At 40.9% G+C, this 26,955-nt stretch overlaps 1 protein-coding gene across 9 annotated transcripts in view; it reads left to right on the top strand.

Moving 5' to 3' along the window:
- Nucleotides 1-26,679, top strand: part of abcc3 (ATP-binding cassette, sub-family C (CFTR/MRP), member 3) — a 45,589-nt gene extending 18,910 nt beyond the window's left edge. Inside the window, exons 5-32 of one of the 9 annotated variants that reach the window (XR_011239779.1) lie at nucleotides 1,621-1,746; nucleotides 1,996-2,057; nucleotides 3,612-3,743; nucleotides 6,434-6,691; nucleotides 7,954-8,131; nucleotides 8,300-8,461; nucleotides 8,790-8,882; nucleotides 9,039-9,242; nucleotides 10,585-10,731; nucleotides 10,845-10,932; nucleotides 11,277-11,343; nucleotides 12,116-12,242; nucleotides 13,482-13,658; nucleotides 13,882-14,049; nucleotides 14,265-14,448; nucleotides 14,569-14,677; nucleotides 15,243-15,399; nucleotides 16,398-16,605; nucleotides 17,129-17,439; nucleotides 19,265-19,484; nucleotides 21,767-21,966; nucleotides 22,654-22,780; nucleotides 23,268-23,369; nucleotides 23,924-24,070; nucleotides 24,218-24,376; nucleotides 24,981-25,147; nucleotides 25,260-25,454; nucleotides 25,910-26,358. Coding sequence is in view for 5 of the 9 variants with exons in the window: in XM_020083140.2 (XP_019938699.2) it covers nucleotides 1,621-1,746; nucleotides 1,996-2,057; nucleotides 3,612-3,743; nucleotides 6,434-6,691; nucleotides 7,954-8,131; nucleotides 8,300-8,461; nucleotides 8,790-8,882; nucleotides 9,039-9,242; nucleotides 10,585-10,731; nucleotides 10,845-10,932; nucleotides 11,277-11,343; nucleotides 12,116-12,242; nucleotides 13,482-13,658; nucleotides 13,882-14,049; nucleotides 14,265-14,448; nucleotides 14,569-14,677; nucleotides 15,243-15,399; nucleotides 16,398-16,605; nucleotides 19,265-19,578; nucleotides 21,767-21,966; nucleotides 22,654-22,780; nucleotides 23,268-23,369; nucleotides 23,924-24,070; nucleotides 24,218-24,376; nucleotides 24,981-25,147; nucleotides 25,260-25,454; nucleotides 25,910-26,021 (4,170 nt within the window). In the remaining 4 variants the exon portion in view is untranslated. Of the gene's footprint in view, nucleotides 1-1,620; nucleotides 1,747-1,995; nucleotides 2,058-3,611; nucleotides 3,744-6,433; nucleotides 6,692-7,953; nucleotides 8,132-8,299; nucleotides 8,462-8,789; nucleotides 8,883-9,038; nucleotides 9,243-10,584; nucleotides 10,732-10,844; nucleotides 10,933-11,276; nucleotides 11,344-12,115; nucleotides 12,243-13,481; nucleotides 13,659-13,881; nucleotides 14,050-14,264; nucleotides 14,449-14,568; nucleotides 14,678-15,242; nucleotides 15,400-16,397; nucleotides 16,606-17,128; nucleotides 17,440-19,264; nucleotides 19,579-21,766; nucleotides 21,971-22,653; nucleotides 22,781-23,267; nucleotides 23,370-23,923; nucleotides 24,071-24,217; nucleotides 24,377-24,980; nucleotides 25,148-25,259; nucleotides 25,455-25,909 lie in introns of those variants that run through there. The other 8 variants (XR_011239781.1, XM_020083140.2, XM_020083141.2 and 5 more) reach the window with 8 other exon arrangements.
- The last annotated feature ends 276 nt before the right edge of the window (nucleotides 26,680-26,955 follow it).

Genomic DNA, 26,955 nt, shown 5'->3' with positions numbered 1-26,955 from the left:
CCCCAGCTGTGACCGCAGAGGTTCTTCCTGATCTCTACATTTACATCTTACTGTATAAGATCTTTGTTAAACTATCTTCACCTGTCTGGCTTGCAGCTGTATGTCATAGTGCTACAGGTGTGTTTTACATGTTTAAGCTTAAAGTTTTTTCGTCGAGGAAGACAACAACGTATTTTTCAAACTCACACAGCACATTATTTGGTCTGACATCTCTGTGTACAAAGGTCTGTGTCCCTCTGTATCATCCCTGTAGAATTTGCAGGAATCACTGTCAAATGTGCTTAGCCATATAACAATGCATTGGAAAACAACCCTCTCACACCTTATGATAATGATAGATAATGTCACTCTTTTACACACTCTTCGTTTATATGTGAAGAGTTGAGAAATAAATTAAAAGATTGCTTAAACTTCTACATGGTGATGTCATGTGGAAAACTAATTTCTAGGTTTGGCGTGTAGGTGTTTGATGCAGCGCTGCACTATGTGTAAGGTGATGTGTGTTAAGATGTAGTGTATGCTAGGCGTCCTGTCAATTTGCTTAAATGCCACATTTATATGAGTAGACCACTGCCAATGCAACTCCTATTATGTGTGGAATGTCTGTTTATCCATTGTGAGTCAGTGTACATTTGATGGAGTGTGTAAGTGTGTGTTAAGATTTTTCAAAGTTTAAAGTAAGCGCTTGAGAGGTGTTTGCAGTATCGTTTGACACCTCGGTGTTACACAAGCAGCCGAGCACTGGGGTCAGCCCAGGCTACTGTAGCCCTGCGCTGCTATAATCAGGCTGATCCAGAAAATAGGTCCACACGCTAAAGAAAAGTGAAGCAATTATGCATGCTCCAAGTTGACGCGACTATTTTTTAATTTTGTTCATCTGATTTTGAGGTTTCTGTTCACTTGGGCAAGGAAGAAAAGTGAGTGATGTGTTTGTGTGAACTCAAGTAAATGCATGGAATTTGTTCTTCAGGACATTTGCATGCTTAAAAGCTTTGTGAGGCTCTGACAGGCCTGAAGCCTGAAACGCACTCCTAATGCATTGCTACTAAGCAGTATTTTTTGTTGTTGGAAGTGGTTTTTGCCATAAAATTTGGAACAGGAAAATTGTGCCAAATTTTGTGATCTGATTTTTTCAGTTTGCACCATCATCACATCAAATATCTGTTTCCAATTATTTGGTGTTATTACCAAATACCTACAAATGTAAGGAGATCAGTCTCAGCACTAAACACAATTTGTGTACATTTCAGCTGGCTACCAAACTGGAGTTACTTTATTTGTTAAATATCAGCCTGTTGGCATTTTCACTGTGAGTATGGAAGCATGCAAATCCACCATTGTACTGGCAACATGCCAAGGTGCAAGCGCTCCTGGGAAAGGGATTGCTTTATTCCTTATTGAGCTCAAAACACACCCACTATTGATTAACCGACAATGTAAAACTGGTTTGAAACATTTAAACGGCGTAAGAGATGAGTTCATAGTCTGGTTTGAATCTTGATTTTCACAACAGTACATTTCAAGTGTAAGATGATCATGGATGTGATTTTGTGGAAGATTACTCAACTGTATATCAGAATTTGTGTGTGTGTGTGTGTGTGTCCTCGTTTTACTTTTCAGAGTGAGGTGACAGACAAGCTGAGATTCACTACGTTCTACTTGTACTTCAGTCTGGCGGTGTGTGAGCTCATCCTCTGCTGCTTCAATGAGAAACCTCCTCTCTTCTCCAGTGCTGTCACAGACCTTGTGAGTTGTACATCTTGCTGTGTCCTCTCACAAACCATAAAGTGTCTGTATGCTATACGTGACCATGTGTATTAAGTGTTCAAAAACAGATGTGTGCTCTGGGGCCACTCCATGCCTGTTACAGTAGATCACACACTTATTTGTGCACAGAGAACATGGTTGTACTTTCTGCTCATAGATGCATGTTCTCCTTATCCTGGTTTAACCTCTCTGGCCTGTTTCCCTCCACATTTTTCAATTTCTTCTCAGAACCCCTGCCCTGAAGCCACAGCAGGTTTTCTCTCCTCCATGACATTTTGGTGGTTCACAAGGTGGGTTTGCACGGCTCCCTGCTTCAGCACCCATCACCAACTAACGCACATTTTCTGTACCTATGGGGATTTATGTTAGTAATTACAATAGACCTTTAGATACTGTCTTGGAATACAACTGAATACTCCTCACCTCACCCTCCCCTTTCAAACATGAAAGAGAACCCGTGGAAGCCTTAAGTTGTCATAAAAACTCTAAAGGCGTTAAATGAGTCCAGTCTGGGCTACTGTAGAAAACATGGTGCCCTCCATTGAGAGGACCTGCTCCCTATGTAAATATAAAGTATTTAAATATAAAGGGCCCATTCTAGGGTAAAGACAACATTAAAACATTTAGATGGTTACACACCGGTGAGAACATCAATACAATTATTTTATATTCAATTTAATAATAATAATAATTAAGGCTTGAATTTATATAGGGCCTTTAATGGGACCCAAGGATTCTTTACATATGTTAAAGTTTAAACTGTCTGTCAGTAGATCCCTTTCACCTATTACACACTGAACCTAATCATTTATGTAAGTCGCTGTGTGTTTGGTAATTACAACAAGTCTAACAGGTCGATTCACGAACAGGAGAGCAACTAGAAAAACAGCATTCATTATGACTCTAGGGTGTTATCACATGGTGCTAGTCACCCTGTAACAGCGCCTTAACAAATAAGCACTGCGTTAGAAGTGACGAAACCTCTATCATAGAAAAAAACAACAACATTAAAGGAGACATTATTCAATATTAAAACAATTATAAAAATGTTGTCATCAAAAATTCCAGAATGAAAACTGACTTTTTGAAGGAGACTTTATACAATGCTGGAATACAATAATAACATTAATTTAAATAAAACGCAACAAAAAATAACTATGAAGTTAAATTCCATAACTTTTTTAATTATTTTGCAATTTACTTTTTATTTATCATCAAACGGCTGCTCCCTACATTATGTGCCACTATATATCAGAAGATTTTCACTGCTTTAGTAACATTTATCAAACTCAACATAGGAAATCATTGTGGAATTACAGTATTCCTTTTTAATAAGAGAAAACAAGCCAGACCCTGTTTAAGATGACCTGTAGCTTTTGCCTCACACCATCAGTTCTGTCAATATGTTTTTTAAATTGTGCTTCACTCCTGCAACAAAGACAATATTCCTCTTTTTAGTAGAATGGCTTGCTACTATTTGGTTCCATAAGCCAATCTCCCCATGTGCTGTTAAATAGATCAAGATAATTTCCGGTGGAATCTGATCCAAAGTACATGAGGATGATTAGCAAATCCAGGAAACTCCATTATGCGTCTCTGTGGAAAGCAATTCTTATTGAGTTGTCCCCAGGATAAAAGGCTTTTATGCAATGAATGAAACACACATGGAAAGGAAAAATATGTTGGAAAGACATTTGAAAGGCAGTGAGTCAGATGGAGGCTCAAAACTTTTTAAATAAGGTTTCATTTGTTTACATACTTGTTGAATTGCTTGATGTTCAAGATTGAGTTTAACTGCTGTTTCTCTCTCTGTGTCTCTCTCTGTGTCTCTCTGTCTCTCTCAGTATGGCTATTAAAGGCTACAAAATGCCCCTTGAGGCCAAAGACCTGTGGTCTCTGAACCAGCGCGACAGTTCCAAGGTGATGGTCCCAAATCTCCTCAGAGAGTGGGAGAAGGAGCAGACCAAAGCCAAGAGGTGTGTTTTCTACATTCCTGTAAATCACAGAACAAGCTAATGTTTGTTTCACCCGCATACAATAAGTTATTTACCTGATATAAGGGTTTGTGAAATAAAAGCCGCAGGTTATCGGGGTTCCGGTTAAAGCTGGAAACTAGAGGGCTGTTCAGCTGTTCTGCACAGCAATATTTCTCAATCAAGGCTGTCTTATATTATGAATATTACTGACATATGATGCAGCTTCAAAATTTGATTTGTTTTGTTTTTCTTGTTGGAACAGCAGCACTGATTATTCAGTGAAGCAATTTTCAGACAAACATTTCAGGACAATTGACATTGGCCCTGTTCATCAAACATTGTCAAATCTCCTTGTTTTTCCAAGTTGTCATCATCGTGTGTCAAACCTCTACGGCTCCTCTGTTCCAACCTGTGGCATTTGTATTCTTTTTGTTTTGTTTCATTCTTGCATCCATCGCTCAGGACTGTCATTAATGCGCCCAACCACTGTCCTGCCATATTCTCACATGAGTTCCCTCAGACGCTATGCAGAGATTTTCCCAGGGGGCCAGGAGGAGAAACTCAGGAGACTTTTCTGGTGCCTCCAACTCTGGAGTTCAGTGAATGTCTGAAAGAAACTTGAGAAACCAGACTCCTTTATTGTGTTAATGTTTCCTGCCATGGAGATACTTTGTCTGTCTGACGGTTTGTTAGCCCCAAGCCCATTGCTTCCGACTGAAGATATTACTCTAAAGTCAGTTTTGAAAAAAGTACTCTGCAGTAAACTGCTGTTCTGTGCAAGTTTTACTGAAACACGAAGAAACTGTCAGTTTGGTTCTCTTGTAAGTATTTGCAATAGCAGGACACTATATGAGGGACTAGTGCCGTATCTCAGTTTTTGAACAACTGTATGAAATGGGTAAAAAAGCTTTTGATACACATGTATTTGTTAGGATCTATTTATGTGTGTTTATGTTTATTAAGAAAAAATTGATTTATCTTTGAATCAACAGACGTGTTGAAAATCTTGTTTGTGCAACAGTGTTCTCTCATTTAAGGGACATGGACATTAATGCATTAAGCTGACTATAACCAGTTTGCTGAATGAACATAAATATACCAAACAAGATTTTTTAATGTTGTTTTTCTGCAAGGTAGCAGCCTCTAAATCCAGATTTTAGTTGCTGGTGACATTTGAAAGGGCAGTTGTAGCTCTCTCCCCATTCATCTAGATATGGGCCTGATCTGATTAGCCGGAAATAACTGCCCCGATCTGCTGCCAGGATGGCTGCAGCGTCGTTAGACTTACTAATCAGGATATTAGAGTTCCAGTGTGTTCGTACTGAAGGGAAATACTCAGCAAAAAGGCAATTTCATGCACAAATGCACTCGACAAGTCTGCTAAACTCTTCCATCAGGCTGTTTCCTGTCTCTGTGCAGAAGGTTTCCTGTCAGGGTTTCACTGAGCTCTCAGATTGAGAACAACTTGACACACTTCATATCAAAATGATATGGGGGAGCTTGATAAGGCCCTTTTCAGTTGTGAGTTGTGGAAACCTGTTTGGCGTTAAGCTGAATTCCATCACAGTTGTCCTGTTGTCCTGTAGCTGCTGGTTAGTTCACTGCTAGAATCCGACTCCTGCACTTTAAGTTGGTATTAATAGACTTTGGATAGTTTGCAAAACATTCCTTTCCCTGAATGCTTGGAGCATTTCTTGCATTATATCCCTCTACCAGAGAAGCAATGCACAGGCAAATTTCTCATGAACAACTTACAAATACAAGCACAGGCAGAATGCAGCACACACCCTAGCATTTACTGTCCACAGGATATTACTCAGCTGTTTGTATTATTGCAACCAAAGAGAACAGATGAAGTACGAATTGGTATGATTAGATCACCACAACAGCAGAGCGGTTGCTTATCTTTACATTCAGCAGATAAGCAGCAACTTTGTTATCCTTCCACAGTTATATTTCCAACCACCTGATGAATATAAGTTTTATGATCTTTTTTGGCTCTGTTTTGGTCTCTGCCAACTTCTGAGGGAAACATTTACTTCATAGCTAAAAGACCAAAGTGACTCTGTAGCTGTTTTCTAACATGAACTCCAGAGAATGTCAGCACAGTTGGGTCTGGACTTTCTGTAGTTTGCCTTTTTATATATGAAGAAAAGCAGCTGGAGATTCTCTGCTCAGACACGTTAATAACAACACAGGAATCTCTACAGCATTAACATGAGGGCTGGTGCAGCAGGCAGAGGCGGGATGTTGACAGAACCCTGTCTTACATGTTCAATTTTCCTGTCTCTCACTGTTTGCTACGGTCCAATATTCTTGGATTTTTCTCATCCCAACTCAACTTCTGCAAGTCGTGCAAGTAAATTATCAGAAATTACTGATGAACTGGTGCCGTCCTAAAACTCCACATCCATCTATAAAACTCATGCCCCCCCACTCCTTTGCAATTCACTTCACTGGCTGCCAGTAAAATACAGTATTGTTTTGAGTATTCTTGTAGCTACTTACCAGGCTTTCCATGAGGCCTTTGATTGATGGCTGCAAGCTTTAATATTTTCTTTGTTAATATTATTGTTAGTGTTAATAATAGGATCAATTATAGGAGAGTAATCTGAAGCCCTTTGTGGAAATCACTTTGTGGAAATATTGAGCTAATTACTCAACTTCCCACAAATCTTTTTTGTCCACAGTGAACAGCACCTGTCCACCCAGGCTGTGTACTCCAAGCCCCTGCCGTCGACCACCAACCATATCACAGGAGGAGGAGGGGGAGGAGGTGAAAGTAGCCCAGAGGAAGTAGAGGTGCTGCTGTCCAATCAGAAAACTGCTCCCCACAAGCCGTCCTTCCTGCGTGCCCTCATCAAAGCCTTCGGACCCTACTTTCTGATAGGCTCGGCCTACAAGCTCCTGCAGGATATCGTCACCTTCGTCAACCCTCAGCTGCTTAGGTAGAACAAAAGTCCCATTTTGGGACTGCATGCTTTGCTTGCCACAGTGTATTTGCAAGTTAGGACCATCAACAAACATCAGGACGTAGTTTTACGTTTGTTGTTTGCATGTTGATTTGTTTTATCCAAAGTCTAGTAGCTGTGTTTTATTGAAATTTCACACTGTCATTTAGGATGCAAATTTATGTAAATACACATATTAAATTTACCTAACAGATAATGTTTCCTATAGAACCTATTTTGATATTATACCCATGTAGAGCTGGGCTATATGATCAAACGTTTGCTCAAGATAAAAACGTAACAGTCAGTATTGATAATTATCAAGATTAATGTCATATTATTATTTCTGTTGAGTTTAAAGGCTGATTTTTGCTCCTCAGTGAAGCTTGTTTTTAAACTCTTCTTTATGAGTAGAGAATGACAAAAACAGCAAATCTGAGGAAGATCAATCACGTTTTATACCTCCTCACTGTTTGCACAATGCATAAACCTTATACCAATACATATTTGACTTTTGTTATATTCCTGTTGATTTAAAATATAGTGCAATATCTATTGATATTGTTTTATGCACTATTAAGATTAAGATTCCTCTTTATGGTCCCACACACAGCATGCAACATGCAAACATAGGGAAATTTAAACTCTCTATTTAACTCATCTGTGTGAATGGAGCACACACAGAACACAGAACAGTGGGCAGCCATGAAGGCGCCCGGAGAGCAATTGGGGGGTTCGGTGCCTTGCTCAAGGGCACCTCAGCAGTGCCCAGGAGGTGAACTGGCACCTCACCAACTTCCTTTCATGCTGGACTTGAACTGGCCACCCTCCGGTTCCCAAGCCAAGTCGCTATGGACTGAGCTACTGCCTCCTCTATTGACAGACTATAAAAAACCTGAGAAGCCACTGATAACTTCATGTCAGAGGAAATTGTTAGTTTACCAACCGGTAATTCCTCTGTTGACATAACAGGGTCAACAGCATATTGCTGCATACCAGCAGCTTTCTTATGAGAACATGTAACATGTGTCATTTTGGATACAAACACAGAAGAGAATAGACTATTGTTTTGTGTAAAGTTTGCAGTATTCTGTAGGTTAATATCAGGTTTGCAGTGTCTGGAAAGATGATGTAGCTGAGGCCTTATTTATACAAGCATGGAAGAATGTCTAATTTCTCTAGCTCTCAACTCAAAAAAGTTCTGCATGCAAGAAGACATCTATTGATGAATTCTTTTTTCTCTGTCTATACTTTTATAGGATGTTGATCACATTCACAAAACAGAAAGATGTTCCTGATTGGTGGGGTTACGCACTGGCCTTCCTCATGTTCTTCACAGCTATCCTGCAGACTCTCATTCTCCACCATCACTTTCAGTACTGCTTTGTCACCGGCATGAATGTACGCACAGCTATCATAGGAGCAATCTACAGGAAGGTATGCAAACAGTTCTCACAGCATAGTGTTCTGCCTGCAGTCACTGTGCACACACACAAATGCACAAAACATTTCAAGTGAACTATTTAAATTATGCATTTCACTGTAGAGGAGATTTTAAATACCTGTGTTGCATACATTTTTTTTTTGCCCATCATTGTCCTTTAGGCTCTGGTGATAACTAACGCCGCCAAGCGTTCAACCACAGTGGGAGAGGTAGTCAACCTGATGTCTGTGGACGCACAGAGGTTCATGGACCTCACAACCTTCCTCAACATGTTGTGGTCTGCTCCTCTTCAGATTATGCTGGCACTTTATTTCCTGTGGCAGGTCTGTGCAAAAAATGCTATGTAATAATAATTATATAATTGAAAAGAAATATCATTAAGTCAAGAATTAATTGTAGATAGTTTTGACAAGGCATTTCCTTCCGTATTAAATAGGCACTTTATGGCGTACTGGGTGCATATGCATGTCATGCCCCAAAACATGTTTACATGAAGAGTCGATTTTTTTCACAGAGGCGCTTAGGTTGTAGCTTGAGGTTGTAAGTTTCAGCTGGCAATGAGTGGTTCTTCCTGTATTTTGCTTATGTGCCCATTTTTTAATTAAAGGCAGTTTTTTTTTATTGATGTACTTATTGTGCTGTATTTGACAGAACCTCGGTCCATCTGTGCTGGCTGGGGTCGCTGTCATGATCATGCTGATCCCATTAAACGCTGTCATCGCCATGAAGACCCGAGCCTACCAGGTATAAAATCCACTGAAATTACAACAATTGTCCAATATGTAATTTAATTCGCAGATTTTCTCTGTTGTTGGTGCTCGGTTTCAGTTGAGCCAATTTGAATTCAAAGAACAATTTCTCCTTTTGTTCTCTCCTTTGTTATCCTTTTCTCTCTCCCAGGTGGAGCAAATGCAGTACAAAGACTCGCGCATCAAGCTGATGAACGAGATCCTAAACGGCATTAAAGTGCTAAAGCTGTACGCCTGGGAGAACTCCTTCAAAGAAAAGGTCCTGGACATCCGGCAGAAGGAGCTCAACACTTTGCGCAAAACAGCCTACCTGGGAGCGCTGTCCACCATGGCCTGGACCAGCGCACCTTTCCTGGTAGGCTCAGTACACATATGGCATCCCCTTAAGAAACCTCTCCTGGCAGAATTAAGTGTCCACTGAAAGTCATCATTGGCTGTGGCCATTTTTATTCTGTTTAGTTGTTAGTTGAAAGATAATTCTGCAGCCAATCCAAACAGGCTGCATGAATGTCTGCAAAATTGTCTTGGTATTTTCTGAAGATGACAACATGTGTTGGATGGGATGGATTTTGAGGTCATATTATGGGTATTAAGAATCTCAGAAGTGGTTGGCTTTTTACATTCAAAATGTTATTTGCTTATACAAAGTCATATTTTCTATTGACTTTGTATTGCATATTACATTTTCACACACATAAATTCCACATTGAAATTAGTAAAGTCATTTGACTGTGTTGTGTTCATGAAAAATTCTGCATCATTGTTTGCATAAAGATGATAAAGTGTCTGAGGCTATGAATTACACTACCAGAGTGTCGGATATCATTCCCTCAATGCACAGGCAAAAACATGTTGCTTAGCTATGAAAAACACACACACACACACACAGTTTATAAAGACAAATTTAGGAAGACAAAAATAGTTACGCAAAGAAGTATGTTCATATTGCATATAACTGCTGTAAATTAACAAATAAGCAACACAGTTTGAATTAATGATACACCTCTGCACTAGCCATACAGGGATAATACAGTATATAGCTACAGCTTCAACTTAGAAAGTACAGAGTTGTCCACATCACTGACAGGCAGCAACTGTAACATTTTTTTAATCTAAATGTTTTATCAGCCACTTGGACAACTCATGTTTTTATCAACGCACCAAACGTAGTTGGCAACATTCTTATCACTGTGTGTGTTTCGGACACATCGTACACTCAGACCGTGTTAAAACAGCATCATTTGGACTTTGTGTGCAGAAATGACAGAGGCTTCGTTGTTTATTTGCATATAGAGTGGGGAGGTGAGATCCGATCACAAGTTTTCCCAGGACACACATTCAGGAGATATTCTACTACCAGGTGTGAACACACGTACTTATCGCTGTCCACATGTGATGGATCTCACAGAACGGATGTTAATGACTTCCCAAAGGGATCAATAAAGTTCTATCTATCTATCTATATATCTATCTAGCAATACAAGGTCTGAACAGGGCCCGTCTGGGAGCAGTGCAAGTGAACTCTTATTTGGCAGCCAATAGCCAGTGTTTATCAGTGATTATAAACTAATGTGGTAATTTAAGTCACTGATGAGTCACGGATCAAGTGAAATCAACATGCGTGTGTGCGTGTTTGTGTGTAAAGTAAAGTGATGGACCCTGGTTTGTGAGCGGCTTGTTTCCTCATGTGTTTCCAGGTTGCCTTGACAACATTTGCTGTTTATGTGACTGTGGATGAGAACAACATCCTGGACGCAGAGAAGGCCTTTGTGTCACTTGCACTCTTTAACATCCTCAGGTTTCCTCTCAACATGCTTCCCCAGGTCATCAGCAGCATTGTACAGGTGGGGACTCTTTCTTCTTTTCTTCCATCTTTTATCTTTTTTTCAGTCTCCTCCCCTGCCTGTGATTTTTAGAAGCTTTCACAGAGTGCCTGTGTGTTTATTCTTTGTCTCAGGCCAGTGTCTCACTGAAGCGAATCCAAGATTTCCTGAGTCATGATGAGCTGGACCCAAATTCAGTTGACAGAAAGAACAACACCACAGGTACAATTAAACCCAGCCCCTCCTTTGATTAAGGTTAGAGCAACATGGTGTGTCCCATAGCTCTAGAATCAGTAGTTTTTTTAATTTTGATGTAATTGCATATACTTTCAACAGAATTTAAAAAATTGCATTGTCACTCTAATGTCATCAGTTGCTTGCGTAAACTCAATGGCTCTTGAGCTCAAGTTAACGCCTTCTACTTGGACCTTTCACCCAGTGATTTAGAGCCTGACGTCTGTTTGGATGACTAATGGTTAAGAAGTGCCTTCCAGTGTTTTGTCAGATGTGCACTCGAGCTGTCACCAATTCCAAAGGAAATTCACGTGCTGTTTTCTGCTCAACAGAATTCTCAGTGACAGTTGTCAACGGAAAGTTCACCTGGGGTAAAGAAGATCCTCCTGTTCTGCAGAAGTATGTCCTGAAAAGCCACACACTGGGTGTTTAAATACAGTCAAGACTGAAAGTATTTTTTTTATCAGGTTCTGTGCTCCAGCACATTCAATGGGAAATACAATGATGTATAATACATTGCAGTACAAAGTCTCAATTTTGAGTAGATTCATGCCAATTTAGAAAGAAGTGTGAAAAATGAAATCATTATAATTAATATTTGCCCAAATATTACATGTACCAACAATTGAACAGATGCACCTTAGGTCAACAGAATCATTGTCATTGTACCATTTTGTGTCAAACCCTTTTAAGTGAGTGTCAGTCTGTCTTTGACCCTCAGGCTGCATCTTATTTTACTTCACTTCTCATTTGAAAACGCATCAACTTTGCTACAGATAAACCTGGCGTACACCACTGAACACACCTGCTTTGTTACGGATTTCCCATCTCATCATTTTGGCAAACCAACTATCTCTCTTACAGATTTTCTCTTTTTGTGAACCTCTATAATCTATCATCAACATGCATAGTCACCCCTCAACTCCTCATATTAGTGTTGGCTGCCAGAGAAACGTATAGTAGCAAAGTGTAAAATAATTTTTGAACCCCTAAAGTTGGCTGAGTATAAACTCTATTTCACAGTTCACTCTATACTGAGGTAAACCTGCACAAATAAAACTTGAGACTTTTAGAGCCTGAGCAACAAAACTAAAATATGTTCTGGTTTGACTGTATTTCACGTCTTTCTGTTTCTGTTCTTATAACTCATGAATGCTGACTGTGTTTGTAGCATCAATGTGATGGTGCCCCAGGGCTCCCTGCTGGCAGTGGTGGGCCACGTTGGTTGTGGGAAATCCTCCCTGATCTCTGCGCTGCTGGGTGAAATGGAGAAACTGGAGGGAGAGATTTCTATTCGGGTAGGTACTCACTTCATGTCCTGTATAACACAAAATGAAGTAGACAGTTATTGGGTGTGTGGTGTGAATTCGGATTGTATCCATTCCCAATGTAGACAAAAGCTTGATGTTAGTGGGTGTTTTAAAACTGTACCCCTCATGTGAATTGGTTATTGTAAGAGTGATGACAGAACACATGCAAGGAAATGCAGATGAATCACCAACATTTATATCTTTAATTATGTTTTTTGGCTCCGGGCCGTATGTGGCCCAAAAGATTGTTTTGGCCGGCCTGTGAGGCAATTCGTAGATACGAAAAATAAAAAAAACACACATGCGACTGTAAATCGTTAAAGTGCCACAAAAAATTCCTTGGTCACACCAGTGCCCCTGCATTTTTGCTTTTACTCTTATCTCCTCTGAGTCACGGGGTGAGGCAGAGTTTACGCTCATTTACACAGGCCTCCGGGCCATCTACACCCCCCCCCGCTCACACTGACACACGGACACTGAAGCGGAGATAAGAGAGGAAAACCTGGTTACTAACCTAATACAATACAAAGCTAAAAGCTCATGTAAATATGCACCAAGTTAGATGTTTCCTTGCACAGTTTCACATGTCCTAGAAAAAAGAGTATTGTACAATGAAATATTCTTAACTGAATAGATATTCAATCAAATTGTTAGACCATGTGAATCAGAATTGATTATTTTGTATGACCCTTGACAGAAAAAAGGTTCCCCACCCCTGCTCTAAAGGCACCATGTGTACAAAGTCAGAAAAAAGAGGGGAACAAAGCAGTCAGTTAGACCTTATTTATAATTTTCTGCATGCTCAGGTTAAAACACAAGTAGGGCAGAGAGCAGCTAAAGGTGTAGTGCATTTCAAAGTGTTTTACAAGTAAAAGCAAATACAGTCCAGACGCTCAATCAGGAATGAAAAAGAATGGAAAAGGAAAAATATGCCAAGGGCCCACAGGTTTAAGATAAAAATAGAAAACCTAGCCTGTGCAAGACTTTTACACAAACGAGACACAGAGTATTGAGTCGTGAGCTTTAAAGATGCTCGTCTCCTTCAGTATGTTTTAATGTGCAACTGTTCATTTAACGAAGCTTTGTTAACACTCACCCTGAGGGAATGGTTGTTCAGAACGGGGGTTTACTTTACTTTAAGCATACAATTTAATAGAGAGAGTAATGCCCTAACAGCAGTGAGATCTTACATTGTGTAAAGAAACAACTGTCGGCCTCTGTCCTCAGGGATCAGTGGCGTACGTACCGCAGCAGGCCTGGATACAGAACGCCACCCTGCGTGACAACATCCTGTTTGGGAAAGCCTACAATGAGCAGAAGTACCGCTGCGTACTGGAAGCCTGTGCTTTAACCCCTGACCTCGAAGTGTTGCCTGGAGGAGACATGACTGAGATAGGAGAAAAGGTACAAGCATTTCCATATCCTCTCATTGACCTTTTTTCTGTTGCAACAAATATGCTTTGATTCTAGTTTCCTTTCATCTATTTTTGATGTGTTAGCGAACTAAGTCTTAAAATCTCAATTATGCATTTCCTAGAAATGTGCAATTGCTGGTGTATTACTGTAAAATAAATCCTATCTGACAAATAGCCACAGTGATTAAAGTAATTCGGTCTCCGTCCTGCAGGGGATCAACCTCTCCGGTGGCCAGAGACAGAGGGTGAGCCTGGCCCGCGCCCTGTACAGTGACGCTGATGTCTACCTGCTGGACGACCCGCTGTCCGCTGTGGACGCCCACGTGTCCAAACACATCTTTGACAACCTCATCGGTCCAGAGGGGGCACTGAAGGGCAAAGTGAGGGATTTGAATAGAGAAAGTTTGACCATGTGTGTTGTACGAAGGAGGAAGTTGTACCTTTTATCACTTGTTTGTTTTCCATATTCATAAATCTTCCCTCAGATAAGATAAGAGCTGGTGGTGTTCTGTGTGACTGCATTCATTCTTCACTTTCATATTTACATGTTTGTTCCTGGATAAAAACAGAGGTTTGTTTTGTTGTTATACTCCAGACACGCATCTTGGTGACGCATGGCATCAGCTTCCTGCCGCAGGTGGATAACATAGTGGTGATAGTCGAAGGTCGGGTGTCGGAGATGGGCTCCTACCAGGAGTTGCTCCAACAGAACGGGGCCTTCGCAGAGTTTCTGAGGAACTACGCCCTGGAGGATTTTGTGGAGGAGGACCAGGCCATTGGTAGAGCACTGCTTCCTCCCCTTTGTAAAATAGCACTTATCAGTATAAAGCATATAGATGGTTGAGCTTGTTTGTTTGCTGTGTATCATACTGTTTTTCTAAGGCTGCTTGCTTTTACAGAAGAGTTAATTGAAGCTGAGGAGTTGTTCCCTGAAGATGCCCTTAGCAACCACACAGACATAGGGGACAACGAACCAGTGATCAATGAAGCTAAGAGAAATTTCATAAGGTAAGGGCAATATTTCAAACTTTCACACTCTGTCATGTTGCCTAGACTTTGATCCAGCTGAGCAGTGACTGATTAAACACAAAGAAAACATTTCCACACACTCTCCTGATGGAAGCTCTGTCACTTTCTGTTGACTGGTTCTAAACCAATATTTCAGAGGTCTGTTAATCAGTCACAATCTTCAGACCCAAGATCACAACTTTTCAAAAATAAAAGCTCTGTAATTCCACTCAATAAACAGTAATGCTTTCCATGAATTACCTAGACTGTGGCGGCCTGCCATCTTCTAATTTGTCCCACCATAGTTTCAACCAAACCAAAACCAACATTTTTTTGTTATTTGTGTTGATTAGAATCTGTACATTACCAATTTAAGACAAGAAAAAATGGTAAAACATAAAGTTGCCTATGTGAAATAGTAATAAAACCACTTTTCGTATAGGGATTTTACCAGTAGCATATAGCTCCAGTTGACAGATGATCAGTTTCACTTTCAAAATCAAAATAGAAGAAGTTTCATCATGCAACATTAATATGGTGTTTTCCCTCTCTGTCCCTGTCACAGGCAGATCAGCATCATTTCAGCAGATGGGGAGAACCCCAGGTGTCGCTCAGTGAGGAGACACGGCTGCAGCCAGAAGAAATCCCCAGAGCCACAAGAGAAGAAGAAACCACATGAGATGGAGAAACTCATCCAGTCAGAGACCGCAGAAACAGGAAGGGTCAGTCCTTTATATCTCACTTTGCTGGTCGAAGGTTAAACAGTCAAGGTCACTGTGACCTCACAGAGCACCTTTTTTGTCTTGTGAGTGATATCTCAACACCTTGAGGGAATTATTTCACTTTTGGCACAAACATTCTCTTGGACTTGGATTTCATTTTGGTAGCCAAAAGTTAAGTTCATGGTATGTTGATGTTTTCTTGAACATGATATCTGAACTCATGTCCCTGTGAATGGGATTTATTAGGACTGCCAGTCTGGTACAATTTACTTGGACTCACTGATTAACTGATTAGATTTCGATGGTCCAAGGTCAAGGTCACATTCGCATCAAAAAACTTGTTTTTGGCCTCTTGAATGTGACGTCTGCCTGAGGGAATTTCTTCTTCATCAACGTGATTATGTGTCAGTGGTCAAAGGTCACAGTGACCTTTTATGAATCTGAGGAAAACTGCACTGATTGGGGGATGCATACAACCGAAGTGCGGTAATTCTAGATTTTCCTCGAGACCGATCAAACCCTTTTTTACCGGTGGGTTTCAGGACATAGTGGCCATGTACACACCCTGTACAACACAAGGAAGCACTAAAATAAAGATGTGAACGCACTCAGATCGGATTGCGATCAGATCACGCCAGAGCACATTTGGAGGTGGTCTGGGCAACATGTGTTCACATTCTTTTAGCCATGTGAATGCAAATCTGTCCTGGGCCACATATGAAGGGGACTCCCGCTCAGCATCAGACGTCTTCTGAGCTGCTGCAGTTTCACTATGAATCTGTGGACACATCTGTGAGGATGGATGTTAATACCGGGTGTGCACGGGGCCAGTAATCCCAGCTAATAATAGAATAAAAATGATCTTAAAAGAAACAACTTGTACCAAATCTCAAAAAGACACTCCTCTTCATTACCAACTGCAATTTCAAACCGTCACATTGTTATTAATTCATAGAGTGAATCATAATGGTAACTCTTGCACCTTTTGTGTTTACTAGGTGAAAACAAAAGTGTACCTGGAGTACGCCAAGGCAGTGGGACCACTACTGTCAGTGTTCATCTGTTTCCTGTACGGCTGCCAGAGTGCAGCCGCCATCGGAGCAAACATCTGGCTCAGCCAGTGGACTAATGATGCCTCAACAAATCAGACTAAGGAGAATGTTCATATGAGGGTGGGGGTGTATGCAGCACTGGGCATTGCACAAGGTGAGAAACACTGACTGTCATTTCAGATTTATTCTTACATATTTATTGTTGCTCATGTAAACTGTTTTCTAGAAACTGCTTTTTTGACCAGAGGTTCAAACATGTTTGACGTGTGCTACCACATCATGGTGCTAAAATGATTTCAAGCCTGAACACTTAGTTTAACTCCATGGTGTCTAAAGCTGCTTCCAGCCACACGTTGCTTGTTGCTCCTTGAAGAGACTCTGTTGGTCAGAGGACAAGAACCACAACTATCTTTAAAATACACTGGGACGACCTCCTGCACATCTAACACTTGGCATGCTTTGGTTTTGTTTTGTTTGTTTGTGTTTAAAGCATAGGGGCTGCGGATGTGATGCATTATATGATGCTCTTCCTTTTTCAGTGAACTCTCTCCTTTACGTTCAGGACAGATGACGCCTGTGTCTTCAAGTAAATCAAACGCTTCCTCATCCCACAATAAACCTTCCTATCTGATTTATTTTTTTTATTCTACTCCTCCTACTGTTCAACTCCATCCCAGGTATCCTGGTCATGACCTCTTCCTTCACTCTTGCCATGGGGAACATTGGCGCAGCCCGGAAGCTGCACTATAACCTGCTCACCAACAAACTTCAAACGCCACAGTCTTTCTTTGATACCACGCCTATAGGACGCCTCATCAACCGCTTCTCCAAGGACATCTACGTGATAGACGAGGCTCTTCCATCCACTGTGCTCATGTTCCTGGGCACCTTCTTCGTTTCTCTCTCCACAATGATAGTTATCGTTTCCAGCACACCCATCTTTGCTGTTGTCATAGCGCCCCTGGCTTTCATATACATCTTTGTCCAGGTACTCCAGATGATCCTCTCTGTTCCTCTTCTTCTCTGTTCTATCCTTCGCAAATGTACGACTCTTTCTGTTCCTTGAATGGCATGACGCATGCATGTCAACTTTTTTTTTTTTTAACCATCCAGTTTTGGCTTTTGCTTCCCATAGCCTGCGATCTTGTCCGTTATGAGCATCTGTGATTATCTCTATTTTCAATCTTAAATTCACTTGGCTCTCTCCGCAGATGAAACACTTCCTGTCCTACCTGCAGGCTGCTTCCACATCTTTGGTCACATGAACACACAAGCACTTTTATATTTTTATTTTATCATATTGAGCAACAACCCAGCCCCAATATGCACACAATATATAGAAGTTGAATCAAATGTAAACCTGATCTGAGAGTACAAACTATTTTAGGTACCAAGATTCTCAGTTTAAGTGAGCCACAACCCCCCTCTTGTGGTAGACCAGTGTTAATACAACTGAGTCTACTTCATTACCTGGGGCTCTGGTTTAGACCAGTGGAGGTCTGGATTTGTGTTAGAGATTACAGCAGTCATGTGTATGGGCTGGTTATGTCGCTAGTGTGTAATGAGAAGCTGATGCAAGTGAGTTAAATATCTTTGACTTTGTTGTCAATTGACCATGTGAACTGATTTCTCAGACTTTCAGTCTGTGTTTTGGATTTGATTAATAAAAGAACACTACAAAGACACCACTGAGTCACACATACAGCAGTTGTAGTTGTGTAAGAAGTTGGATATTAGTTTTCAGTGCCATAAAATTCAGTGTTTCCGGCAGTAGTTACACACATTTGGTCATAAGACTTTTTAGCTACTGGATCCCTGGCCACAGATTTAAAATCCGATACCTGACTCTTTTTCTGAAGAAGATCTCTAATATAAGTTTAGTTCTCTGAATGAACAGATACTCTAGTATCTGAATTCAGGTTATGGTTGGATTAGTTTATCTTTAATTCAGATACATACACATGAAGGTAAAGCAGAAGCCTGCATTTATCAGTCCCAGTCAACTCTACTACCCATTTTACAAACTGTGTAGTGATCCTGAAACTTTAACAGCTGTGTAATGTACAAGAAACAACTGGTTTCCTAAAGTCTGATGCTGTGGGTGGCCGTGTGAAGCATCAAGTTATCAGATGATTATAAAAGCTGGTATTTTCTGATGCTGAAGTTTTGGGACATAAGAAACGATCCACCTTGTTTTTTCTGTTGGCTTGGAGCACACACCTGGTTTTTAACTTTATTCAGAGCGTGGTCTTTCAGTGTGAGAGCAGAACTTATTGATTTTACATTCAGATTTTGTAATGCTCTCACTCAGATGAACCCAACTTGTGCTCAGTTGTCCTGCGCTCGAGCGTCAGCTCTTCTCAACGTTGGGGGAGTTATAAAGATTGAAGTAGCCCCGCCTCGTTTTGGTTGCTTAAGCTGTTGATGCTGTTCACATAAAATACAGGGGGGGGGGAAACAGGGCGGCATTTATTTAGTTTTTACAGTTGCTAGCAAAAGTGTTCCCATTTGGTAAAAGCCTCGAAGAGCGTGAATGCGGCTTAAGTAACCATCCGTGTGGCACTCTCAAACACATAAACCCGACAATTTCACATTTCGAATGAAATCATTATGAAATCTGAACGTGAAATCAAAAAGTCCTGCTCTCAAACCGAACTGAATGCTATATAAGGGAAAAAAATCACATTGTTGCCACATGACGTGTTTACATAAGTCATACTGTCATAGTAACTGTGACTGTGTGAAACCTATACCGGCTCCTAAACGCAGGCGTTGTTGTGTTGTCACACCTGACCCCCTCCCCCTCCTCACAGGTGTGCTGTTGTTGGTTAACTGCCTGTTGTGCCGAGCCTACAGTATGCTGCGAGCGGCCAAGCTCACACACTACAACATGCTCCAGGGGGTCTTGCGAGCCCCGCAGGCTTTCTTCGAGAGCACCCCCACTGGGCGGATACTTAACCGCTTCAGCAAAGACATGGATGCTATAGACTCCCACATTCCAGAAAATATTGACATATGGATGCGCACTTTCTGGTACACACTGAATGTGCTGCTCATATGCTCTGCCCTCACCCCAATGTTCCTCATAGTCATAGCCCCGTTAATGGTGTTCTATTGGTGGGTTCAGGTAAATAGGAGTCTGCTAACATCAATTCATCATGCATGTCTGAGAGTGTTGCTGAGTGTGTGATGTTAGACTGCTGCATGCTGTCGGAGCGATGATCGTTGCCGCTCTAGTGGTGTAGCTGCAGTGTGGTTTGGTAGCTCTTAGTCCAGTTGTCATAGCAAAGCTGCTCAGGCTGTAGTTGGACTCAGTGGGAGCTCTGTTCAGCTGGGTACACCAATAACCTAAGACATAACAGCTAAATGGTGATTTTACAATAATTGGCACAAAGGGATTTTGATGAAAACACAATTAATACTCAATGGCATGGCTGCACTGGAGGTAGAAATAAACTCGGTGCTCATATCTTTCACATCCAATCAAAAGTATAACCTGTAGTGTTGTGGGAATGAAGATGTTTCACTGCGCAACCAAGAGCATTCACAATTTTTCACCTAACAATTTGCTTGTAACTAACTACTACTCAGGTGGACAGTCTCTTCAGAGTAACGACTTATCCCCAGTAAATCAACATTTAATTTAGACGAGCCACAGTTGCTGCCACAGAAGCAGCTCTGTCAGGGTCTGTAGTGTCAGGCCCGGGTGACCTGGACAGCAGCACTTGTTAACTCAGACCGGTGGTGTGTTCAGCACAAGGGTTGTTTCATATGATCCCTGGAAATATTTGCCAGTGGTTTGTAATTTAGAAACATAAAACATGATGAGGAAAGATATTTGATTCAGTCTAGTTTGAAAACGCATGGGTTCTGTAGATTTAGACCGAGTGTTAATTCACTCTCCAGAGCTTGACCTTGATATCTCACAGTTTGGCACGTTTCCGTGGTTGCAATCCGCCAGTTGCACATTTCAGCTTCTTGTGCTGTACTTCTTAAATTTTTTGGATTTCATTGAAATCATCTCTCAGCTATTTTTTTAAACAACAAATCCTGCACCTGCAGTTAAATTCAGGTGTAGGATTTGAAAGCATTCTGTCATTTTGGAGCTGGAATCATAATTGGAAGTAAAAGTCAGGATCTTGTTGATCTTTTTTGATGTTTTTTTTAAATCTGTGTCTTGGGAGTCTTCAAATTTATGGATCATACTAAATTACCAGAAAGAGAGCCGAGAGGCCCAGTTCAGACCTGGTAATAAGATCTGGGAGAGATCTGATCACAAATTCACAGCGTTATATCCCCTGTTCACACCTTGTATTAAAATGCGTCCTGAATGAGTCTCCTATCACCAATTGTAATGGGATCTCACCTCCCCACTCTATATGCCAATAATCATCTTATTTGTACAGACGTAATTATGATATTTTTACCCGGATCAAACGTAGTACCAGGTCTGAACAGGGTTTTAGTGTTGACTTTCAGTCTAGCCCAAAAACATTAAGTTGAACAATTAAGCAGTTGCACATTCAATGTAACTTGCTTTAAATAATTATTTTTACCCAAAGCATTGGACACATTGGCTCTGCTTTAACGCAACTTTCTAAAAACGTACACTTATTAGTACATAATAAACGTTATTGTCCAGACGAGGCAGGATAATTTTCCTCAACACAGAGATTTGTGAAACATCTAGAGTCTGTCTGAGCACTTCTATTCTAACTAGAAAATTTTAATAACTGAAACTAACCACACTAACACAAGTTCGAATTCCTGTGGCTCTGTCATGGCATCCATCCTGCATGGCTTGTGTCTTCGCTGTATCTCTCGTCAATAATCGTACTGCTGAAGCCTGTTGTTTGATTGTCACTGCAAATGAAAAACAAACCACTTTAACAATGTGATCACTTTGAGACGCTGAGGGAAATTAAACATCCACAGAATCTATTAAAGATTACATTTGGTAAATACCTGTACTCAAAAACAAAACACTTGCAGTTCTAAATCAGCTGTGGTGTATTATTGATTGTTTTTATGCAGTATAATCTTTACTTATGCAGAGTTTATTACATTCCTGAGATAAATACACCTCTGATGAGCTTGTGTGACGTTCACTGGCACCTTATCAACAATCTGTAACTTTGGAATATCAAATGAACACTGCAGGTGGTTTGTTAACACTGGCTTCCTAAATTACTGCCTGTGTACATGTGTGTGCGTGTGTGTGTACATTATAATTGTTTGCTGAATATCTGAACATCTGTGATGCCTTGTTCTGTCATAACGTTTGGTTTGTTTCTTTCCCCCCTCGATGCCTGTAGAGATTTTACGTTGCCACATCCCGGCAGCTAAAGCGCCTGGAGTCGGTCAGCCGCTCTCCCATATACTCCCATTTCTCTGAGACCATCACTGGCTCTAGTGTAATCCGAGCCTATGGCAGACACTCTGCCTTTGTTCTGATGAGTGATCTGAAAGTGGATGACAACCAAAAGAGTTACTACCCTGGTATAGTGTCCAACAGGTAAGTGTCCTGTTTCAGCTCGGCAGAACAGCTGATGTGTTCCAGATGTTCTCTCTTTTTTTTTTTTTTTACTCTTCTTGTACTCAGCCTCGGATGTGATGGATGAGAGGAATAATTTGAGATTTAGGGAGATGCACATGTTAGTCTCGCCAACGTAAACAGCCAGTCCTTTAGATCAGTGGCTGAGCAGAGAAAGTGAAAACATTTCAACACTTCTGAAACGTTACGCTAAATAAGCACGCACTTGACTTTTAAAGCCTAATTGCAAAGGAAAGATTTCACTCAGCTTTACACTGAACAGTGTAGAAACTCACATGCAGGGATGAACATGATTTCAACTACTGCAATGTTTACTTTCTGTACAGTATGACAGAAGACTTGCCTCTCACCTCCGTCTCTGCTATACTAAATCTCAAGTGCTCTTAAACCCAGTTACAGTTATCATTAAATTCACATATTAGACTTTCATTGGAGGATTAAATAAACATACCTTGTGGCCAATCACAGTCAGCAGTCATATCGCTAGAATTACACTTTGGCTGAAAAGGTCTGAATCAGTCCTACTTTATTTTAAAGCTTATTATTTAAAGACTTGCATACATATGTGTACCAGAAGCTGAGCTCCTGAGTTCTTTTGTATGTCAGGCGTCTCATTAACTGGATCTCTGCTGTAACATTGTCACGCAGGTGGCTCGGGGTGCGTATTGAGTTCATTGGGAACTGCATAGTGTTGTTTGCTGCTCTGTTTGCTGTGACTGGAAAGGAGAACCTGAATCCCGGCCTCGTGGGTCTGTCGGTGTCCTACGCTCTCCAGGTAACCGCTGTAATATGATCCACACAGTGAATGACTTAAATCAGTAACATAATGTTGATGTTATATTTTAAATATATTAAGTTCATTAAAATAAAGTAGGATTACAAGGAGAACCAGATATTTTTCTCAGGAATTGTTGGATACCAGAGTAATCCGTCAGGTATCCAGAAACATGACTCTAAATCAACGTGGTTCCTCTGGATTTGCTGGATGTGTAAATAAGTAACGGTTGCTGTATTTTGTAGGGAATGATTATGTCAGTATTGTGTCTACAGTGTGCGCTGCTGCCTCCAAGTGGCCAGAAAACGAGTGTTGTCCATTACTTTTATTAAGCTGATGCACACTCTCAATTACAATGACTGGTGTTTAGGAGTTGCAGCTCATTCAATATATGGATGCAAATATTTAAATCCTATTGTAATATATTTTGTAGTTTTGGCAGCAGCATTCAACTGCCCCTGATTTAAAGCCTGTACTGCTGTTGTAGGTGACCATGTCTCTGAACTGGATGGTGCGAATGACTTCAGATCTGGAAAACAACATAGTAGCAGTTGAAAGGGTGAAGGAGTACTCTGAAACCAAGACAGAGGTATGTTAGTGTGTGTGTATGTGTTTGTGCGTGTGTGCGTGCGTGTGTGTGTGTTTGTGTGTGTGTGTGTGTGCGTGTGAAGAATGTGTAATTCTGTCCCCAATCCCCTGCAGAAGCTTAAGTTGGACTCTGAGTATGTTTGCTTTCAAAAGTAAAGTTTTGGATTTGCTGTTAAAAAGTAGGAATTTACTCACATTCTAAAAAAAAAAAAAACTCTGTGTTGCTGCCGTCATGTAATCAAACATCACAGGACCTATAAACTCTTAACTAGATCCAGAAACGTTGGATTACATTTGCGTTTGTACTGTGCACACTGTACTTTTTCACCTTCAGTCACAGAAATTGCTCTTCTATGGCTGGTAGAGTTGTTAGAGAACACATTTATTTGGATCATGGAGATTGTCTCAGAGGTGAAATAAACATTTGGCAGCTGTGAGTGTTCGTGCACACACAGAGGTCCAACTCAAGTTTTTAAATGCGGTAAACAAACCAGCCTAGAAAATTAGTTGTTGAGAAAGTTTTTCTGGTCAGAAACACTCTATTTTTGTTCACAGGCCCCCTGGGAGGTGGAGGACAAGAAGCCCCCTCCTGACTGGCCCATGGAGGGGAATGTGCATTTCCAGGACTACAGCGTTCGGTACAGAGAGGGACTGGACCTCGTCCTGAAGAACCTGACCCTCAGCGTCAAGGGAGGAGAGAAGGTGGGGAGGGTGTGACGAGTTGATCAGTAAAAGGGTTGATCATAGTTACTGTGTTCTGTGTCCGCTGAGTTTGTTTACTTGTTGCCGTCACACGTACATGACCGTGGTTCTGTGCTGGTCTTGCATCACACGTTTTTTTTTCTACAGATTGGCATTGTGGGTCGTACAGGAGCCGGCAAGTCGTCCATGACGCTCTGCCTGTTCAGAATACTGGAAGCTGCAGCAGGAGAGATTACCATCGACGAGGTGAAGATCTCTGACATAGGTCTGCATGACCTGAGGTCCAAACTCACCATCATTCCACAGGTACACACACACACACACACGATGCTGGAGTTTGATAAATGTAAAATATTAAAACCCAGCAAGAAAAATAATTCAAGTTAAGTGTTTCACTAAATGTATTGTATCTGCCTGAAAAGGAAGAGCTTGATCTTTTGTGAAATACTTGACTTAAATTATTTTTCTTGCTGAACATCAACATTGATATAAAGCTGCAGACAACAGGCCAGCAGCTCTTTGAAAATCCTGTTTGTTCAATTTGCACAAACTAGAAGTTGTGAATTACTGAGTTATGTGATGAAACATGCCGAACCATGATTAGTTTCATTTTAGGACAAATAGCTTATCTAGCTAGCTTTAAAGGTGCTTTAGTCGTTATGCTAAGCTGATATAAGCAGTCAAATGAGAGTGGTACCTATCTTCTCTTCTACCTCTTCTTAATTGTAAAAGCAGCTGGAATAAATGCAAAACTACTATAAACAAATAATCAACAGATTTATTCATTCTGAAAAGAACTATAGTTCCCTTTAAAAACCTGAATTCTCCTGGTTCCTCTTACTCAGAAGCAGAATATCTGTGGTCAGGGGTGTTTTCTGTTGTCTCATCTCAGAGCTTCTTTCTGCTACAGGAGCCTGTTCTGTTCTCTGGGACCCTGAGGATGAACCTGGACCCTTTTGAGCAGTGCAGTGATGAAGAGGTGTGGAAAGCTCTGCAGCATTCTCACCTCGACAAGTTTGTCAGCAACCAGCCGGCAAAGCTGGAGCTGGAGTGTGCAGAGGGTGGAGAGAATCTCAGGTGGGCTCAGTGGAACATGGATTCAGTACATTTGTCTGAACAGTTTTAGACACCTGTGCACAGTGGAAGTCGTCGGTTGTGCTGTGATTCATGTGTTGTGTTGTATGTGCAGCGTGGGCCAGAGGCAGCTGGTGTGTTTGGCTCGAGCTCTCCTGAGGAAGACGAGGATCCTCGTCCTGGATGAGGCTACAGCTGCTATCGACCTGGAGACGGACGATCTAATTCAGTCCACCATAAGGACTCAGTTTGAAGACTGCACCGTCTTTACCATCGCACACAGACTCAACACAATCATGGATTACACAAGGTTAGATATATACAGTATATGGCTACGTGCACAGAGTTTTCAGGTTTCACTCCTGGCCCCAGATTTAGTTTGAAAATATGAATGTGTTTTGGTGTGGACGAGGAGACACTGTGACTCTTAGAAACAATGATTCAGTCACAAGTTGACAACCAGCGGTGAAAGGTTCCGCCTCATCACCACCAAACAAACTGCTCCAAAGTTCTACCAGTGCTGAAAGATTTAACAGGATGTCTTTAGTGGAAAGACTACAGCAGCAAAGTTGTGCTCACACTGATTCGATCTGTGTCTTGCTCTGTGTGATAAAATAATCATCTCTCACAAAATACATAAATAAGTCTTACATCTTGCCACACAACTAGATTAGAAATTTAGATGTTTGTCATGAAACATGCAACATTTAAAATTGCATCCACACATGAACAAAAGAATAAATCCTCTCCCGTCTCTCCTTGCAGAGTTTTGGTGTTGGACAAGGGACAGGTCGCAGAGTTTGACACGCCCACAAACCTTCTATCTCAGAGAGGAATCTTCTACAACATGGCTAAAGACGCTGGACTGGTGCAGTAGAGGCGCCTTTTCATCCGGATGTTACAAGGCAGGGTCGAGGACCAGCTCAGTTCACGTCAGTCAGACTCCGAAGTCCAAACCTGACAGTGGAACTGAACAGCTCCTTTTTATGTGTGTATGGTTTGTTTCCAGGGCACTGGTTTTTAACGAAGCCTGAACTCCTTTGCAAACGTGGATCAGTTAGCAGTTGCAGTAATTTATATCATGACCATCTTCAGTTCTGGCACTGCATTGTGGGACATACACCAACCTTTGAAAAAAAAAAACAAGCCATAAGTGCAAGTACTAGTTGATCCAGGTCTGCTCTTTAGTGCCTTCTGCCAGAGGGATGAAGAAAGCCAGTGAATGTATATCATATTTCTAATCAGCTGTCTGCTGCAAAACAAAAAGGAGGAACTTTTTTATTTTATTTTTTCTACAAGAAACATGCTGTGCCACTGTTACTGTCCTCATCCAAAAAAAACAAGTTTTTGTGATAAACCTACTTATTTTTGTACTGTACCTTTATTTAAGCCACTTTTTAAAGAGTTTTCTGATCTAGGGAAGTTTGTTCAGTTAAGTATGTGATTCTTCTGTGAACCAAATCTATAAAGACTTGAATTCTATACCACCAAAATATAAAATATGATGATGCCTTTATTAAAAAAAAAAGGAAGAACACTGTGTGTGTGCTGTCTTGTTGTGGGATTTAACAGTCTTCATTAAAGGAGCATTCCAAAATCACACATCATTTCAGTACTACTAAAAACCTATTTATAATAATAATGATAGTTATTCATATAGCATTCCTCCAAACAAAGTTATTTAGTGATTCACAAATAAACACAGAAATAAAAATACAATCAAACAAATGAAAACAGCCATAAAAGAGTAAATGACTGTGACAGAAATGTTAACATGTCCACTCAAGACAATAATAAAGACTAGAATTAGC

This window comes from Paralichthys olivaceus, chromosome 21, assembly GCF_024713975.1.
Source record: "Paralichthys olivaceus isolate ysfri-2021 chromosome 21, ASM2471397v2, whole genome shotgun sequence".
NCBI lineage: Eukaryota > Metazoa > Chordata > Actinopteri > Pleuronectiformes > Paralichthyidae > Paralichthys > Paralichthys olivaceus.
Note: the sequence above shows the minus strand (reverse complement) of the source record. Positions and strands in the feature narration are given on the sequence as shown.